We start from the raw sequence: 17,582 nt of genomic DNA, 5'->3' as shown, positions 1-17,582 counted from the left end.
TTCAGGATGGTACTTTTTTTATGTAGTGTAAAAGTTGCCAGATACCATACCACAGATTACCTTCTTATTAGGATATGGAATTTTAAACTATGTCACTAAACAGTTTTGAGCATTTTTTAACCACCTGTCATGCCAAAAACATAATTACTCATCTTTTTTAAAAAAAAAAAAAAAAACAGTTATTTGTTGTTGTTTTGGCCACACTGTGGGTAGTTCCCCGACCAGGGATCGAACCCGGGCCCTTGGCAGTGACAGCGTGGAGTCCTAACCACTGGACCGCCAGGGAATTTCCTCATCTTCTTTCTAATACAAGAAGTTTAGAACAAGCAGTCAAGACAGCAGTTAGCATCGATAAAAAATGGCTCACCTGCCAAAAGAACAACAACGGTCCCGGTTGTTTATGCTCCTGTTCCCATTTTATGCCATCTTCCAAGCTGAGTGAACGGCACACTGTAAATCCCAGTGCTTCCCACTCAGAGGAGTCCCATCCCAGTGTCATTTGTAACCACAGAGTATGACTCACCCTTTTTGATTAACCAAAGCCATTTCTATCTTGACTTATAACTGACTACCAACAATTCTTGGGTTTTAAGAGGTTGGATTTTGGGGAGGCGGTGCTATAGTTCTGACTGCCTTTGAAAGTTTAAACAAAGTTGGAGAATGTTAGTGAGGATCATTTAATTGATAAAACTGAGATCCAGAGAGGCTAAATGACTTGCCACGCTGAAAATGTATTAAGGTCTCAGCTGAGCCTAGAACTCAGGTCTCCTCACCTCTCTCACTGTTCTGCCATTCACTGCAAAACCTTTCACTACTAAATTAACCCCACGTCACTTCTGCAATAGATTTCCATAACACGAACATCTCACAAGCGAAAACTCTGATGTATACGTGACTCCACAAATGTAAAAATGATGACCTCAAAAATACCAAGGTTATATAAACAAAAACAAGAATGTTTTGCTTTCTTTAGTAAAAACTGCCAGCAAAACTTAATAAAAACTGTACGAACTTAAAAGACGTTTTGAAAAACATATACAAAACTTTTTAAACAAAAATGACTTATTAAAACACAGTGGACATTGAGAAGATAAACAAAAGTAACTTATTAAAAAGCAAAAACAGTGGACGTTAATTGAGAACAAACACAAGAGAAAGATTTAGTTCTTCAGGTAGAACAGCAACAACAGATGTATAATGCCCTAAGACGGAGAAAGCACAATTGGCATACACTGTGGATCAAAAGGTATTCCTTTAAGCAACTAAATGAAAACCCACTGATAATAGTAACAGGAGCTTACATAAACTTGTGATGTACAAATTCCTAATCTGGGCTTGGTCTTGTGTTTCATTTCCCCAAATTGCTAACTCTCTGATCCCACAATATCAGTGTCCTCCAAGTGGAACCCAGAGAGTTCTGGATACAAATACTGTTCAGCTGAATGCAATAATATTGAATCAACACAATGTTTTTAAAAAAAATCAAGTTAGCATCAATTACCACTTCTCTTCTACAAAACCTCAATTAGAATTTATTAAAATCAGATGAGCAAAAACTCAGTTAGGTACTATTAACCCATCACCAGCAAATAGTAACAGCTTTCAAAAAGGAGTCATAAATTAGAAGAATGATTAAAAACTCTAAAACATTCAGTTGGGTCACACAGTTGAGTACAGTTTAGATCTCAACTATAAAAGGACTGCAACATTATGAAGTATGGACTTTATTTAGAATACTTCTTTCAAAGAACGTACTTCAAAAAGCTTTTCAATTATTATAAAATGAACTTTGGATTATACTTCCAATTATACCAACTCACTTAACTTTTACTATGTTGACCTCTGAATTTCAATTTGCAGAATTTACAAGTACTACCTTGCAGAAAAACAAATATAATGGTTAAAGTCAAGAATATACGCTTCACTGCAAGGCACCATTTAAATACCAACATCTACAGAAGTCATTTTCAGAAAAATCTATCACAAAAAATTTAAAAAGCACATACTACATTTATAAAATAAGGAGTTGGGAAATTATTTACCTTACCGAAAAAATACATCACCCAACAACAGGGCTTCCTTATCAGAATAGCCTCTGAACTGGCTAGAGACTAGGAGCGTCTAATCCAAATGTTCATCGTATAGATGGGGCACCTAGGTCCAAAAAGGTTACTGCCCCCATTACAATGTGGGTTTATTTCTAAACAATTTAGGTACATGGATACAGAAAGGCAACTAATGAGTAAAGGAACAAGAATATTTAAAGTGCAGTGATAACCTACCATCTGAAATAATTTCAAAAGGAAATCACATGACATGGAGTCTTTGGCAAGCACACACCAAGGTTCCCGCCTAAGATGACTCTTAAAAAGCCATATGTTAGCACTGGTATGATCCCAAGTCTTTTTATTCAAGGAAGCTGCTTTCTAGTACATATGTTAAAGACAGGTGGTTCTCCTACATCTAGTTATGCTAATCAACTGGCTTAGCCATATAGTTTCAAAATACAAACATATCTTATCGATACAAGATTTCACTTAAATGCTATTTTCTCTTAGGTTTTTTTAATAATAGGTTATTATCTAAATAATTTGAGACTGCAGATTTGTTCCCTTGGACTGATTTTTTACACGCTGATAGATGCTTACTTGCTCTGGATAACTCCCGAAAGGCTGTCAAGCCGTTGTATATGGAAATGTCAGTAAATGGGTTGCAAGAGTTCCAGAAGCAATTCAGATGGTGGAAGAGGCCGCCATCCAAACCCAGTAAGAGTACCCTTCACAATGCAAAGGGATTACCAATCAATCAGGAAAGCAAATGGTTTCTACAATAGCAGTTCTTCTTTTTGTCTAGAAATACAGTATACTAAGAAGTAAAGAGGAAAAAAGATAACTGCTTTGGAGGAATGAGAGGTATGGACAGGAAGATTACAGTAACCTTCCCAAAGCCAGCAGCCTACTCTCTCATTTTTGCTCTGAGAAAAAAGGCTGACCGATACTAAAAACAGATTTCTTTTCAATCAGAGAAATATGTAGAAAACTGGCATTTAATTCATATTAAAAAGGAGTTTCAGAGTTGACCTATTAGTTTAAATTAAAGGGAAGAGTTCAGAGAAGTCTGGCTATTTCTTGCACAAATTACACAGTAAGATCACATCCCTTACCCTGACGACTTGCCGAGTACTTGTGATGAAAGCTTTTCTTATACTCAATTCGGTTGCATCGAGGTTGAATTTCCTAGGATTTGCTTCGACTATGCGTGGGTCAAAAAGTCAAGGTAAAGCAATTTCATCATCGAAAACCTAACAACCAACATCATGTGAAACCACAGAATCTCTCACAGCAATAAAATCTGGCCCAGCGTTTCTGAACACATAGTCAACTTGGCACTAATCATTCTCAAACTTTCTCTGCCCACAGCCAGATGAGGATCCTTGTGCCCTGAGGCAGAGATGACCTGCCTGGGTTCACTGCAAACCCATAGGTGTCTGACCACAGCTGAGCTGGGCTCTTCCAGATGCCTGCCAGCACGTTTTTTGACTCCAGATCACCTTTCCCAGGACAGCTTTTGTCCTGGGAAACAGCAAGGTGTTTTCATTTGCCATTCCAACTCATTCCACTTCTGTCAAGAAGCTAACTCTGCTTCTTAACCTAGAGATCGAGGCTTCTTTTGTGAAGCTTTCCTGCTCTCCTCACCCCCAGCTTGGTTCTGCTGCCCCGTGTCACTCACATGGCTCTCTGTACTTATCTCTTATCATCTGCAAGTATACACTTGTGTCAATATTTGACTAATGTCTGTTTCTCCCGCCCCCAAGTCCCTCTATACTCCCACGGTAAATTCTACAAGGGCTGGTATAGTTTTGCTTATCAATCCAACCTCAGTAACTAACAAAATGTCCAGCACATAGCACACTCAATAACTATTGCTGAATGACGAGTATGTATTAAAACTTTTGTCCTCTTATCTCACAATTTCTCTATCTCCCCCAATCTTTTTCTCATCCCTCCTACCTCGAGGGAAGACATATCTCCCTGTAACTGTGCTTTTGATCCCACTCCCTCACATATTTTCTTCCACTAGTTTTAGAGAACACATTTGTCTTTTAATAATTTAAAAGGTGCCCCGGGGTCATTGTGATTAATAGAAATTATGGACTCCACATCCAGTCTGACTCCAGGGTCCAAGCTCAAAATCACTGCACTATGCCACCTTCACGTTGCAGGATTTGACTACTCTACCTTAGATTACTGGTCAACGATTTTAAGTGCGTCATGGTACGAATAAGGGCAACATCAATCAATGATAAAAGGCAATATCTAATCTATGTACTTGAGACATCCAGATGAAACTTGTCCATCTGTCTGCTTGCCTCATGTGGCACAGACACTGCAGAAAAGGATATTGATGGTTTCATCAAGGTCCTCTAGATCCCATTCTATGCTCCGGAGGTTGTTTCTCAGCTCGTTGGTGGTCCAGTCGATTTCTTCCCTCGTGGCTGTGGATGGGTCCTGGAGGAGCTCTGTCCATCTCTGAAACAATCCCTGTGCAGTGTTGACTGCTTTCTGTACCTCTCTGTATTCAGGTGAAGGGAAAGGAGAGATATGAGACAGCATGTTCCACGAGCAACTTATAAGACTTAGGTGAACCTTTACGATCAGACACCATCCTCAGCAACCACCATTCCCCAAAGTGTTTTTAAGTCGTTACAGAAGGCTCTTCATGGACAAATATCAAAGTTCAAAACTTTAAAATAATAGGCTGAGTATTATATTCTCAGCTCATTTCAAAATAAAACAGCCTCTACTTAAGCAGCTATAATTACCAAGTCTGTTTGTGAAGGACAAAATTTAATTTTTCTAACGGACTGTCCTTAAAAGTAGTCTAAGAAGCTATAATATAAATTAACTAAAGGGCCGTTAACATTCACACATGTTGCCAGTTGGAGTGAAGTAATTTATATTCAGAAGAAAAGGTTCTAAAACAACTTTCCTTTTCCTGGGGAGGTTCGTGTGGAAGAGGGGTAAAAAAGGATAGAAGGAAAGGTTACTCTTACACAGCTAGTCTTTTAGAAGGCAACTATTTTAATCTGAGACATTTTAAAATCCAACATCTCATTAGAAGATTCCTAAACATTATTAGCTTTCAATTTATCTACTTTCCTGGATTAAGCAACTCTGTACAGCAGATTCGTGTGCTTCATGTTTCGGGAGTGAGACTAGGCCATAAGAGCGACGGCCTATTTTGCTTTCAGATTAGATACAGTCCAAGGTCTTAAAAACTCCTCGCCTGCCCCTGCCATTGGGCCAGTATCCACCATTTAAATATTATAATCTAACACTACCACATATAAAAGCCATAAAGGACTCATTTTATAATCATGGTCTCTTGTGTACAAAGATTATAACCTTCATGCTCCTAAACTAAGAGATCTGTTTTGATCCTTCTATGATTTCTTAACCAGTTCTTCTGGGTGTTCAATCAGTGTGTTCGTTACCTATTGCTTTAAAACAGAAATTGCACGCATCCTATTCCCTCGGACATTTCAAGTACCAGAGGAGACAGCACTAACAACATGAAGAAAGGTGACTTACAAAATCTTGGACTGTGAATACTGATGAGAGCTAAAAAGCTGAATGTTAAATAGAGAATACAGCCATTGGGACTAGCCGAATAAATCACTGAGCTACGCGGCCAACAATGAATCTACCAAGGTTATGTTCATAACCAGTTCACGGGTTAGGCAAGTCCCCTCATTTTTCCTCTCACATCAGTCTTATGCTTTTAGCGCCAAAGAGAAACTCTATTGAGACAAAAAGAAGAAGGACTAAGTAAGTGAGATGTCAAGCTGCTATTTTTACTCTATACTGAGGTTTCTGGCTGATTTGGTAAAGAAAGAGGTATACATTTTGCCATAATATGAAGTACTTGGTTTATTTGTAAGTGTTGAATGTCCTCTATGACAACAGAAGACAGAGTTAAAAAGGTATCTAAAATGATATCTCATTCTAAAGAATATGAAAATTATCAGTTCTGTAAAGGAAATCTGAATTCCTTTTTGAGAACTAGAAGCCTCAGGCTAGGGTATACCACGTTCTCCACACCAGCAGACAACTAGGGTGCCGGAATTAAACTCTGAAGCAGTGATCCATAAACTTTTTTGGTCTCAGGGCTCTTTTGCGCTTTTCAAAATTACTGAAGACTCCAAAGAACTCAGATTAATGTGGACTCTATCTGTTGCCACTCACTGTATTAGAAATTCAAACAGATATTTAAAAATATTTACCAATTAATCAAACATAATGATGAAATTATGATATGTTAATGTTTTCGCCAAAAATTTCTAAAACAACAATATTTAGTAAGAAGAGTGGCACTGATTCACATTTTTGCAAATCTCTTTAATATCTGGTTTAACAGTAGACAGGTGGATTCTCACATCTGCTTCTACATTCAGTCTGTTGACATACGTTTTGGTTGAAGTATATGATGGAAATCCAGCCTCATACAGATAGGTAGTTGGAAAAGGGAGGAGTATTTTAACAGTCTTTTCAGATAATTGTGGATATTCTTTCTTGACACAATACAAAAACTCAACAAGTGGCAGTTTCTTAAAGGTTAGCTGCAACGTGGAAGCTGAAATTGTACCAAAGACGTTGTATATTCTCATACATTACAACCCACTGCTCCATCCTGTATTGTGAAGGGATGTTCTACCCACATATGATTTTACAGCATCACGTACTGGTCATTTGTAAAGTATTAGTTTACTGAGCATCAAAGATTTTCCAAATGCTGACTCATTTCATTATACAATAACCAAAATCATATAATAATATCACCACCAATTCCATCAGAAAAACTTAACTACTGGGAATCTGTAAGATGATAGCAGTTGATACGAGCTTTCCAAAATTCTATTTTTTAAAAAAAGGCTCTAATTTCATCATCCACAAAAATACTGTCAGTTTTCTGAGAAGTGACAGGTTCACCTCATTCATTTTTGAGAAAATCTCAAGATAATTTTGAGATTTTTGAACATATGCAAATCTCAATAACCAGTTTGCGAGTCATTCTTTTAAGAATAAATAAGATTCTATGGAGGAAAAAACGAGCTATTTCAGCTCACAGCTGGATCACAGAAGTGCTTTCCCTGGAGTCACCATCTTAGCTCACAATACAGCCAAAGTGTTTCATGCACTCTCTCATTTCGTCCCACAGAGTATTAAAATGTGTACTAAGGCCGAGAGAAAACATTTGTGCATTACATGTCTGATTAATGACTTGTATCTAAAATATATTTTTTTTAAAAAAACTCTCAAAACTTAAGAAAACTCAATTTAAAAATGGACAAAAGATCTGAACAGTCACTTCACTAGAAGACGACATACAAATGACAACTAGCACATGAAAAGATGCCTAATATCATTAGTCATCAGAAAAATGCAAAGTAAATCCACAATGAGATACCACTACAAACTTAGAATGGCTTCACACAACTAACCAACCAATTGACAATGCCAAGTGCTGACCAGGTGGTGGAGTAACTGGAACTCTCATTCATTACTGGTAGAAATGCAAAACTGTACAGCTACTTTGGAAAACAGTGTGGCTGTTTCTTAAAATTAAACATACAGGGGCTTCCCTGGTGGCGCAGTGGTTAAGAATCCTCCTGCCAGTGCAGGGCACACAGGTTCAAGCCCTGGTCCGGGAAGATCCCACGTGCCGTGGAGCAACTAAGCCCGTGCACCACAACTACTGAGCCTGCGCTCTAGAGCCCGTGAGCCACAACTACTGAAGCCCGCGCACCTAGAGCCCGTGCTCCACAACAAGAGAAGCCACCGCGATAAGAAGCCCACACACAGCAACAAAGAGTAGCCCCTGCTTGCAGCTACTGGAGAAGGCCCGCACGCAGCAACAAAGACCCAACGCAGCCAAAAATAAAATAAATTTATAAAAAACAAAAACAAAAAAAAATACAAAACATACACTTACCATTATGACCCAACAACCCCACTTCAAGGTGATACAAAAACACACAGGTTCATACAACAACCTGCAAATTCTTATAGTAGCTTTAGTCGTAACAGCCAAAAATTGAAAACAACCCGAATGTCCTTCAACTAAGGAATGGAAAACTGTGGTACATCTGAACAATGGAATACTACTCAGCAATAAAAAGAAACAAACCACAAATACACGCAACAATATGGACAAATCTCAAATGCATTATGCAAAATGTGAGAAGTTAGAAGGCCACACAATGTATGATTTCATTTCTGTAACATTCTGGAGAAGGCAGAACTATAGGGACAGAAAATAGATCAGTAGTTGCCAGATGCTGGGCATGGGGGAAGGGGGACACAAACTTTTAGGGGTGATGGATCTGTCCTGAAATTTATTTGTGGAGGTGGTCGCTACTGACCATACACATTTGTCAAATTTCACAGAAGTATACACTAAAAAGGGTCAATTTTACTGTAGGTAAATTATAACTTTTAAAAAAATGAGGAAAGGTGTTCTTGGGACTCAAGATTTGATAAATTTTTTTTTTTTTTTTTTTACTGTTTCATGAAGAACATTCTTGAAGGAATATGATTCTCATTTTTCTTTTCACTGTGAGGGAGGAATACAATGACTACTAGTACAGTTTGGTGCCACTGCCTTGATTTAGGCTACGGCACCAGCAGTTTGCACCATCAGTGTTATTGTCAACATGATGGAAAAAAGCAAATAACATCTGAGTAGTATCATGAAAAGCAGTTTAAGCTGAGGGGCTCTTCTATGAAAGGATATTGAGACCCCCTTGGGATCCAAGGGCCACACTTTCAGACTCGAGGGGGAGGAGGGGCAGGTGGGTAGACTCAATTCTTGCAGCACAGAGTGAAATCAAGGAGTCCTTAAGCATGCAAGAACTTGTGCATGTCCTAAAGAAGAAATGAAAGAAATGGCAGGAATTAGAAAAATGCTGCAAAGCATTCCCAGGACAACATTCAAAACCCAACAGGCCTGGCCAGTGACCTGGCTTATTCCACTCTCAATCTCTTATTTTTCAAAGAGGTTTCATTTTTAGTTTTCATGTAATAGCACAGACATGAGAAAATCAAAGTAGTCTTAGTTTACATTTCTAAGACACGTTTTAAGGGATCACAAAGGTGGGAACCGTCAGGAATGGTTCAGATCTTGAAAAGCCAGAACACGCGGTATGTCAAGGAATCCTATCTAAAAAGCAACTAACGGGGTCCCTCAAAGTTTAAAACATCTCCCAATTTTTCTTCTTCCAATATCAACTCAGCATAGCATTACCCTGAAAAAGAAGGCATGAATGAAGAGAAAACGTGTGTCACAGACAAAACCTATTTTTAAGCCAAATATTAATGGTAACCAGAATATACCAAAGAACTTAGAATTTCTGAATAGTTTCAAGAAATACAAGACACAATGTAATAATGTACAAGACCCTACCTAGTGAGACAACCTGCTCAATTCAGAACTATTTGTAAATATCTGGGACTAAATATTTAGAATCACCTGTCATTCCAAGGAAACAGATGAATAGGACAGAGGAGTATATAACCACGACAGCTGTTTGATATTTGTGAGGGTTTCAGCAGAGAAGAGCTGGTGGAATTTTCTTCACCTACTTTCCCAGGAAAGGTAAGGGAGTTGTTTCTGCATGAATTGGCTAGTTAGGCACTTCCCACACAGGCATGCCCAGCATCACCTACTCCATAGTTAGTGCTCACCACACAGTGAGCCCATGTGAGCATGCTGTGGGCAGCTGCCGACTCCTTAGTCAACAGTGATTCACTTTCATCTGTGCTCTCCAGAAAGGTCAAAATCACAAGATATTGCCTCTGTTTCCTGTAGAGTTAGGTGCAGCTCTTTTCAGGTTTTTCTTCCAAGTGCGTAATGGGAATGATTAAAGTCTGACACTCACAACTTTCTATGAGGGGTCATGTATACCTCGAATTTTTGGAGCTCTTCAGTTTAGCAATCTTCTTGGTAAATAATAATCTGCTCACAGACAGCTTTGGGTATCATGTCTGACACCATTTCACCAAAAACTTGCTAATTGCTTTCCTCGGAATTACAGTTTTAGCTCCTGACCCAGAGAAATCTTTCAGTCCACTGAAGGAGAGAGATGGCTATCTCCTACAACAGTCAAGCAGATGTTCTGCTCCTATATCTGTTGCAGATGCTTCCAAAGTCAGTTTTGTCTTACACGTTTCATGAGTAACAAGAGTCACAGCATTGGAAATACTACAGATGAGCCTCTTTCCCTTGCTGTCCACCAAACGGCCCATCAAAATGATGGGACCCATCATATCCTCATGGATATGAACTCCTTATGACCACCAGAATGAAGGTCCTTCACTGCAAGCCATGCCAGTGCCCATGGGACCACCTGTAACACAGAGCTTCTTTCCCAGTAAGCAACTGTCAAAAATGAAAACACAGTCCACATCTTTGAAGAATGTATCTTTCAGGCAAAAATAAAGCTTTCATCTAAGCTTTCAAAACCAGATTCTTCCATTCCTTATAAATAAAGAGTTGACACTGGCAGGACTAACCAATCCAGTTTTGTTTTTTGCCACGCCATGTGGCATGTGAGATCTTAGTTCCCCAACCAGGAATCGAACCCGCATCCCCTGCATTGGAAGCACGAAATCTTAACCACTGGACCACCACGGAAGCCCCCCAGTTTGTTTGTTTTTTTTTTGCGGTACGCAGGCCTCTCACTGTTGTGGCCTCTCCCGTTGCGGAGCACAGGCTCCGGACGCGCAGGCTCAGCGGCCATGACTCACGGGCCCAGCCGCTCCGCGGCATGTGGGATCCTCCCAGACCAGGGCATGAACCCGTGTCCCGTGCATCGGCAGGTGGACTCTCAACCACTTCACCAGGGAAGCCCCCCCAGTTTGTTTTTGAAGCCAGCCCAGCACTAACCTCTGGTCACTGCTAGTTGAGCCCCTGCCATATAACATTCCAGTCTGTTCCACCATGGTAAAAGGCTCACCATCCCAACCAACCCTTAGGGCTTCAGGCAATACATCCAGGTGTCCATAAAATAATTTCTTATCTGGATCTCACTAAATTTGTTGGTAAGATGGGAGGAAGAAGTATTTTAGCCATTAGGGAGCTTTTGTTTCCCGGAATCTGTCATTCAATTGGGCCAACGAATTGCAGGATAACCATAGCTGCAGCCTCCATCAGCCTTTTGATTTCTCCTTTCTTCTCTGACCCTGCTAATAGGCTCTGAACTGGCATCCATTCCAGTTACTGTGGTTGTATAACAGTTACCCCAAAACTTAATGGCATCAAATGACCATTTCTTATGGGGAGTCTGTGGGTCAGGAATTCATGCCGAACGCAGAAGAGACGGCTTGTCCCCGCTCCACAATGTCTGGGGCCTCAGCTGAAAGACTGCCAGGCTGGGGCCGCAGAAGCAGGTGCTCCTCGGTAGCATCTCTGTGTCTGCGTAGTCTCTCCACGTGCGTGCTCCAGCAGAGTGGCTTCAGTAGAGCTGGACTTGTGTCCCAAGTCAGAAAGATGCAGGTGAAAGCTGAATTGGTTGGTTGTCTTTTGTGACGAAAGCTTCAGGAGTCAAGCAGTGTCATTTCTGCCTCACTCTGTCAGTCGAGGCAGTTACAAAGGTCTGCCTGGGTTCAAAGAAAAGGAATGAGGACCCCAGCTTGATAGAAGAATGCCAGCTTCACAAGTTAAGAAAAGCAAATAGGACAGGATGTATATTGGGGTGGCCACCTTTGGAAAAACACAATAAGCCACAACACCTATACCTGGGGCAGCACCCATCCTGCATGTCTCTTTACAGTGGGGTCCCTGTTTCATCAACACCCTGAGAGGCTAGTGAAGGCAGATGGTTTCCACTCTACTAATGAAACCTGAAAAATCTAGGCTGGGCAAACCTCTGCAACCCTGTCACCCTTCTACCCCATATCCCACCAACCTGTTCTACCACCAACCCCTTGGGCTAGGTGAGAAGCTCTTTTTACTGCTTGACTTCCACACTCACATCGTTTGTATTTAAGGGGAAAAACACACACACCTGCACTTGACCTTACTGCCATTTCCAAATTCAACTTCACTGTGATAATATCTTTCGCAATAATTCTCCTGGAGGGAAAAAAAAGAGTCTTCACTTAGTTTCCTACAGTTATATATAATTTTGACCTCAACTTGCTGCTGCTTCCACAATGCCCCTGGGATACCACTACTGCCACCAATGACACTGCAGGTCAAAGTCATGGGTGACTTGAACTCGTCCTCATTTCCAGTGTACTTGACACCACAGCCTATTTTCTTGAAACTCTCACTTCCTTGTTTTTGTGACATTGTGCTCTTCTAGCTTCTACTAATTTTCTCTTTCCTCTTCCTCCACTTGGTCCCAGTATTTCTCAGCACTATTTTTATAGCTTCTAGGTGCTCACCAATACTAGCAGGTTCAAAAGATTCCTTGAAGCTGAGGACTCCCCACTGCATTTCCAACCCTAACCTCTCACCCAGGACTAATTCCTAAATTTTTAGCTGCCTACAGGATCATTCCATTTGCCTAAAACCAAAGCAATCGTAGCCTCCCTACAAAACAGTAAATATTCATACAACAAAATGAAACAGAAAAAAAAAAGCTTCCTTCTCTAACTTCCTCATTTTAGTCAACAGAGACACTATTTTCCAAGATTTGATACTTGTCTAGACAAGCATCATCTTTGACTCTTCCTCTTACTTCTCACCTTGCACAACCTCTACTTAAGTTGCATCACTGGATTTTAGATCTAGAAGGAACTTTCACGATAACTAGTCTGCACTCATTAAACAAATAAGAGAACGGGGGCTCAGACTTCTTGTCTTCTGGCCTCTAGTTCTGCTGACCCAGAGCATGAGGGGTCTTCCGGTACCTATTCAATCCCATCTCTGCAAAGGCTCCAGACAAATCTATTTTCTTTGTGGAATCAGAAGACCTGGGTTTGAGCCCTCAGAAGTTGTTTGACCATAGGCAAGTGCATAGTAACTGCTAGTTAAAACCACCTCCTGATTAAGAATTTACGATAGGAAACATTAACTTTAAACTTCTCAGCTGGGTATTCCACGCCTCCTCCACCCCAAAACTGGCCGATTTTAATCTCCAACCTGATTTCTCACTGAAACAAAATCTGTTTCACTTGGCAGGTCTTCTTCTCATCCTCCCTTTCCTCATTCCTGGCTCTACTTTCACTCACTGCTTCCCCAGCTGGAAGAGTCCTTACACCTCTGCAAATGAAAAGCAGACATTTCCTTCAAGGCCCAGATTGAGGCCCTACTTGCTTCACTAAAGTGTCACTGACCAACATTCCCCCTGGGGGTCTTTCCAAGTTTTTTCAGTCTCCACAGTATCTCAGCTCTATTCCAAACTCTTACACGCAAAGTATATTGTCTTTCACCTACACTGTTTCACATATCTGCACAGTGTTCTCCAAACCAGACTATAATTTCAGGAGCCAAATAGAGTTATTAGGCATTCAATAAATGCCTAATTCAATATAACAAATGTCTGCAAAGTGGTTTTTACAGTGAAACATCTGATTGGGGAATTCCCTGATGGTACAGTGGTCAGGACTCCGCGCTCTCACTGCTGAGGACCCGGGTTCGATTCCTGGTCAGGGAACTAAGATCCCATGAGCCACACAGCACAGCCAAAAAAAAAAAAAAAAGAAAGAAACATCTGGTTGATTTTTAAAAAGTAGAAAATGAGACCTGACTTACATTCAATTTTACTGGATAAAATTACTCGCTAAATAAGGATAATTTTTTCACAGTGACTATACCAATAAAGTTTTTTCAACAGTGTGACTAAAATGCACAATGCTTGCCTTCAAAGAGCTCATAATCTAGTGTTTAAAAGGCTGTACACACAGACCAGAGATGGTTAGAGAATAATACAATGTAACATACACTATCTTGCTCATCTGCTTACTTACGCCTTTATTTCAACACAGATCTACAGCTAAGAATCTGGAAATAAAACTGTCCTTGTTCGGGCACACAACACCTCCAAATCAGCAAAATATTAAAGAACCACAACATTCATGCCTTTTACCTATAGGAGAGGCTCACTTGGTACCAAAGTACTCTCATATTCCACCACTCAATTTCTTAGTGGCTTATTCTGATTAGAAGTTGCAAACAAGAGAGGGAAAAAAACTACAGAACCCAAAACTCAATATGGGCTCACTCATCAAACAAATACTATGTAACACCTACTGAACATAATGATGAAAACAACATGATTCAAATATGGTATGTTTCACCTAGCAAATTAATTAAGATTTCTTAAAAGGAGACTCAGTACAGGCAAGGGGTCAAGGGAAATGGGCCCATCAAACTTTTGGGGGTTGGGGTAGTGAGTCGAGTGGAGTTAGGGGTGTATCCTAGAGGGCAATTTGGCAACATGCATCAGAAGCTCTGAAAATGTGCACCCCCTCTAAATTAGCAAACCTGCTACAGGACTACAGGCTATGGAAATAATCAGGAGCAGCAATGAAGACCTGTGACAAGCAGGCTTGCCACTATATTAACTGTAACAGTGAAAAATTTAGGTACAAAATAAACCTTGTCCTGGGTGATAAGTTATATCACATTTATATAACAAAATACAATACAGTGATTAAAAAGCCTCCCCACCAAAAGCATTTTAAGGATATAAAAAATTACAGATGAAAAGATTTAAGACAGTATGATCACAATTTCTTAATGATTAATAACAACAATAATACCCATTTATATAAATCCTGGCCTTTCCAATTACAGGCTTATGAATTGTAAGTTTGTTTTTTTTTTACTCTCTAAGTTTCATTTTCTCCATTTGTAAGATGATAATAATACTAGTACCTACTTCATAAGGATTAAAAAGACAATCCCTGTCATGTTCTCAGGACAGTGACTGATATATTTATATCAAAAAAAAAAGAGATCAAAAACTGATGGATAGTATTACATAAAACTGTTAATAGAAACAGATTAAAAAAACACCAAAATTGTAACTATTTCTGGATGGTGGTATTTCAATGAATTTTTAATCCTTTTTTATATTTTTACTTCCTAAGTTTTCTAAAATGAGCATATATCACTTTAAATGTTACTCCAAAAAAAAAAAAACCAGTAAGACATGGTCTTTCCTCTCAGAAAGGGCAGCCTGTTTGGATGGAGACATATATAGACAGTTAAAAGAGAATGTTTACTGAGCACTTGATACATACTCCAAACTGTGCTGAGGCAACTTACATGCATTAACTCATTTAATCCTCATAACCGATAAAGCAGGCATTGTTAAGCCAATTTTGTACATAAAGAAACAGGTTCAGAGAGGATAACTAATGTGCCAAAACTTACACCAAGTAATTGACAGAAGTGAGATCCCAACCTTGGGTCAGCTTGATTAACAAAGCTCAGTTCTTTCACCAAACCTCACTGCCTCCGGAAGTCAAATAAAAAGAAAAATTACACCCAGAACATGCATTTCCTTTCCCTTTACGCCCAGCTTTGTTCTTCTTACAGAAGTTATCACCACCTGACATACCATATATTCGTTCATTTGTTTACTGTCTGTCTCTAGAATATAAGCTTCGTAAGGACAGGGATCTCATTTGTTCATTGCTGTCCCCTCAGCCCCTGGCACACAGAAAACAGACACTCGGTAAGTATTTCAGAAGGAAGGATTCCGAATAGAGCTGTGACCTGAACGTGTCTCCGAGGTCACGTCTGGCAGCAGTGCAAATGAAGCTTGGTGAAGAAGCTGCTTAGAAGAGTTCAGGTGCGAGAGAACAAGGACATGAACTAGGGTGGAGGAACCAAAACCAGAGAGGAAGAGAGGATTCCAGAGAGATCCAGGGGATGCACTGATGGGCCCCAGTGACCAAGTGGACATGGGACCGAAGGGCTGTGAGGAGACAGGAGTAAAGAGAGCTAAGAAGAGGCAGGCATTTTTAAGGAGGGTGAAGGAAAAGAAAAAAAGGGGAAGATATCCACCCCATAGCATGGGGGAGGTCAAACAATTAGTAGAAAACACAGAAAAACACACAGGAGAGAGTTGGGTCAGAGTGACGGGGGTGCAGGACGTGCACAGATAAACAGGGACCACCTGACACAATGGGAATAATCAAGCTCACCCAGTGAGAACACACAGGAGAGGGTCAACTAGACAAACTACAACTTAGGGGCAGGCCTGAGTTGATTCAGTAGAGCTAGGGGTTCTGGTAGTGAAAATACCACTGTGAATGTCTGTGCCAGGTAGGGCCACATCTGCCCAACTGTGGTAGTTTTCTCCCGTGTTCTGGGATTCTGCTCTGAACAAGAAGACATCGAGAGTGTCAAAACCTCACAAGACAAGCTTCAAACACTCAGGCACTAATCACTGCATATTTAAATTAAAACAGCTTTCGAACTGGTCTCCTTTTTAATTTTTAATTTTTATTTATTTATTTTTGGCCGAGTTGGGTCTTCATTGCAGTGCGTGGGCTTCTCATTGCAGTGGCTTCTCTTGCTGCGGAGCCCAGGCTCTAAGCCCACGGGCTTCAGTAGTTGTGGCTCGCACGCTCCAGAACGCAGCCTCAGCAGTTGTGGCGCACGGGCTTAGCTGCTCCGAGGCACGTGGGATCTTCCCGGACCAGGGCTCGAACCTGTGTCCCCTACATTGGAAGGCGGATTCTTAACCACTGCACCACCAGGGAAGCCCTGGTCTCCTTTTTAATCTTTCTACACACTGATGCATCCCACACTATTACCAAATCAATATTCCCGAAACCCTAACTTCATGTCATTTCCCTGCTTTAAAAATCTCCAATGGCCTCTTAGAGACTCTTCTTGACCCTATTCTACCTGTACCTGTGGATGTACCTGTAGAAGTGTTAACAGTGTGAGTAGAACTAGGCAGCTGAATTTTGAATCCTGGGTCCATTACCTATTAGCTGGGTGAGCCTGGGGAAGTAATTCAACCCCTCTGTGCTCCCTCAGCTCCTCATGTGTAAAATGGGGCTAATACCCACACCACAAAACTGTTCTTATAAAGTGAAAATTCTTATAAAGTGCTTACTTAGCACGTGACGCCTGACATAGGAGTTGCATCCTTTAAATGTTAACTATTATTATTATTACTTTTCCAAATAAACTTCCTACTGCACCTGGGATGCTCTCCTTGATGATTTCTAAACACACAATGCCCGCCTTTGCTGGTAGGGTTCCCACCCACGAACCACCACTCCTTAACCACAACCACCAAAGAGAATTTATTCAACATTTATGCTATATATTCAAGGTGCTGGGCTGGAAATACAGGAAAAACAGTTCTCCAACCTTCAGAGCTCACAATCAAGTAATGAAAGACAGCCAGAGGAAGAGGTGCAATAATGTGTTACAGGTGCCACAGGAAGCACTTCCTGGAGGCAGTGGAGATGCTGACACTGAGTGCTGAAAGCTAAGTGGGTGCATCAGGCAGAGTGGATGCATGTAGAGTAAGAGCATCCAGTCCTGCAGCCACCGTCACTGTACTGAGTCTGGTGAAGCCGGAGCTCTGTGCTAAGGGCAGGCAGAGT

At 40.6% G+C, this 17,582-nt stretch overlaps 1 protein-coding gene and 1 non-coding gene across 9 annotated transcripts in view; one reads left to right on the top strand and one right to left on the bottom strand.

The window, feature by feature from the left end:
• STX6 (syntaxin 6) overlaps window positions 1–17,582 on the bottom strand; it is a 49,583-nt gene that overhangs the window by 28,113 nt on the left and 3,888 nt on the right. For 6 of the 8 annotated variants that reach the window (XR_004525996.2, XR_012331288.1, XM_073803663.1 and 3 more), the window contains 2 exons: window positions 4,403–4,572; window positions 3,164–3,258 (listed from right to left, as the gene is read on the bottom strand). Coding sequence is in view for 2 of the 8 variants with exons in the window: in XM_073803663.1 (XP_073659764.1) it covers window positions 3,164–3,258; window positions 4,403–4,572 (265 nt within the window). In the remaining 6 variants the exon portion in view is untranslated. Of the gene's footprint in view, window positions 1–3,163; window positions 3,259–4,402; window positions 4,573–9,528; window positions 9,668–10,944; window positions 11,633–17,582 lie in introns of those variants that run through there. The other 2 variants (XM_033853902.2, XM_073803682.1) reach the window with 2 other exon arrangements.
• Window positions 13,588–13,660, top strand: TRNAE-CUC (transfer RNA glutamic acid (anticodon CUC)). The gene has a single exon. It is a non-coding gene; the product is annotated as a tRNA-Glu (tRNA).

Source organism: Tursiops truncatus, chromosome 1 (assembly GCF_011762595.2).
Source record: "Tursiops truncatus isolate mTurTru1 chromosome 1, mTurTru1.mat.Y, whole genome shotgun sequence".
Classification (NCBI taxonomy): domain Eukaryota; kingdom Metazoa; phylum Chordata; class Mammalia; order Artiodactyla; family Delphinidae; genus Tursiops; species Tursiops truncatus.
The sequence above is the reverse complement of the archived record's forward strand: the minus strand, read 5'-3'. Positions and strand labels throughout refer to the sequence as shown.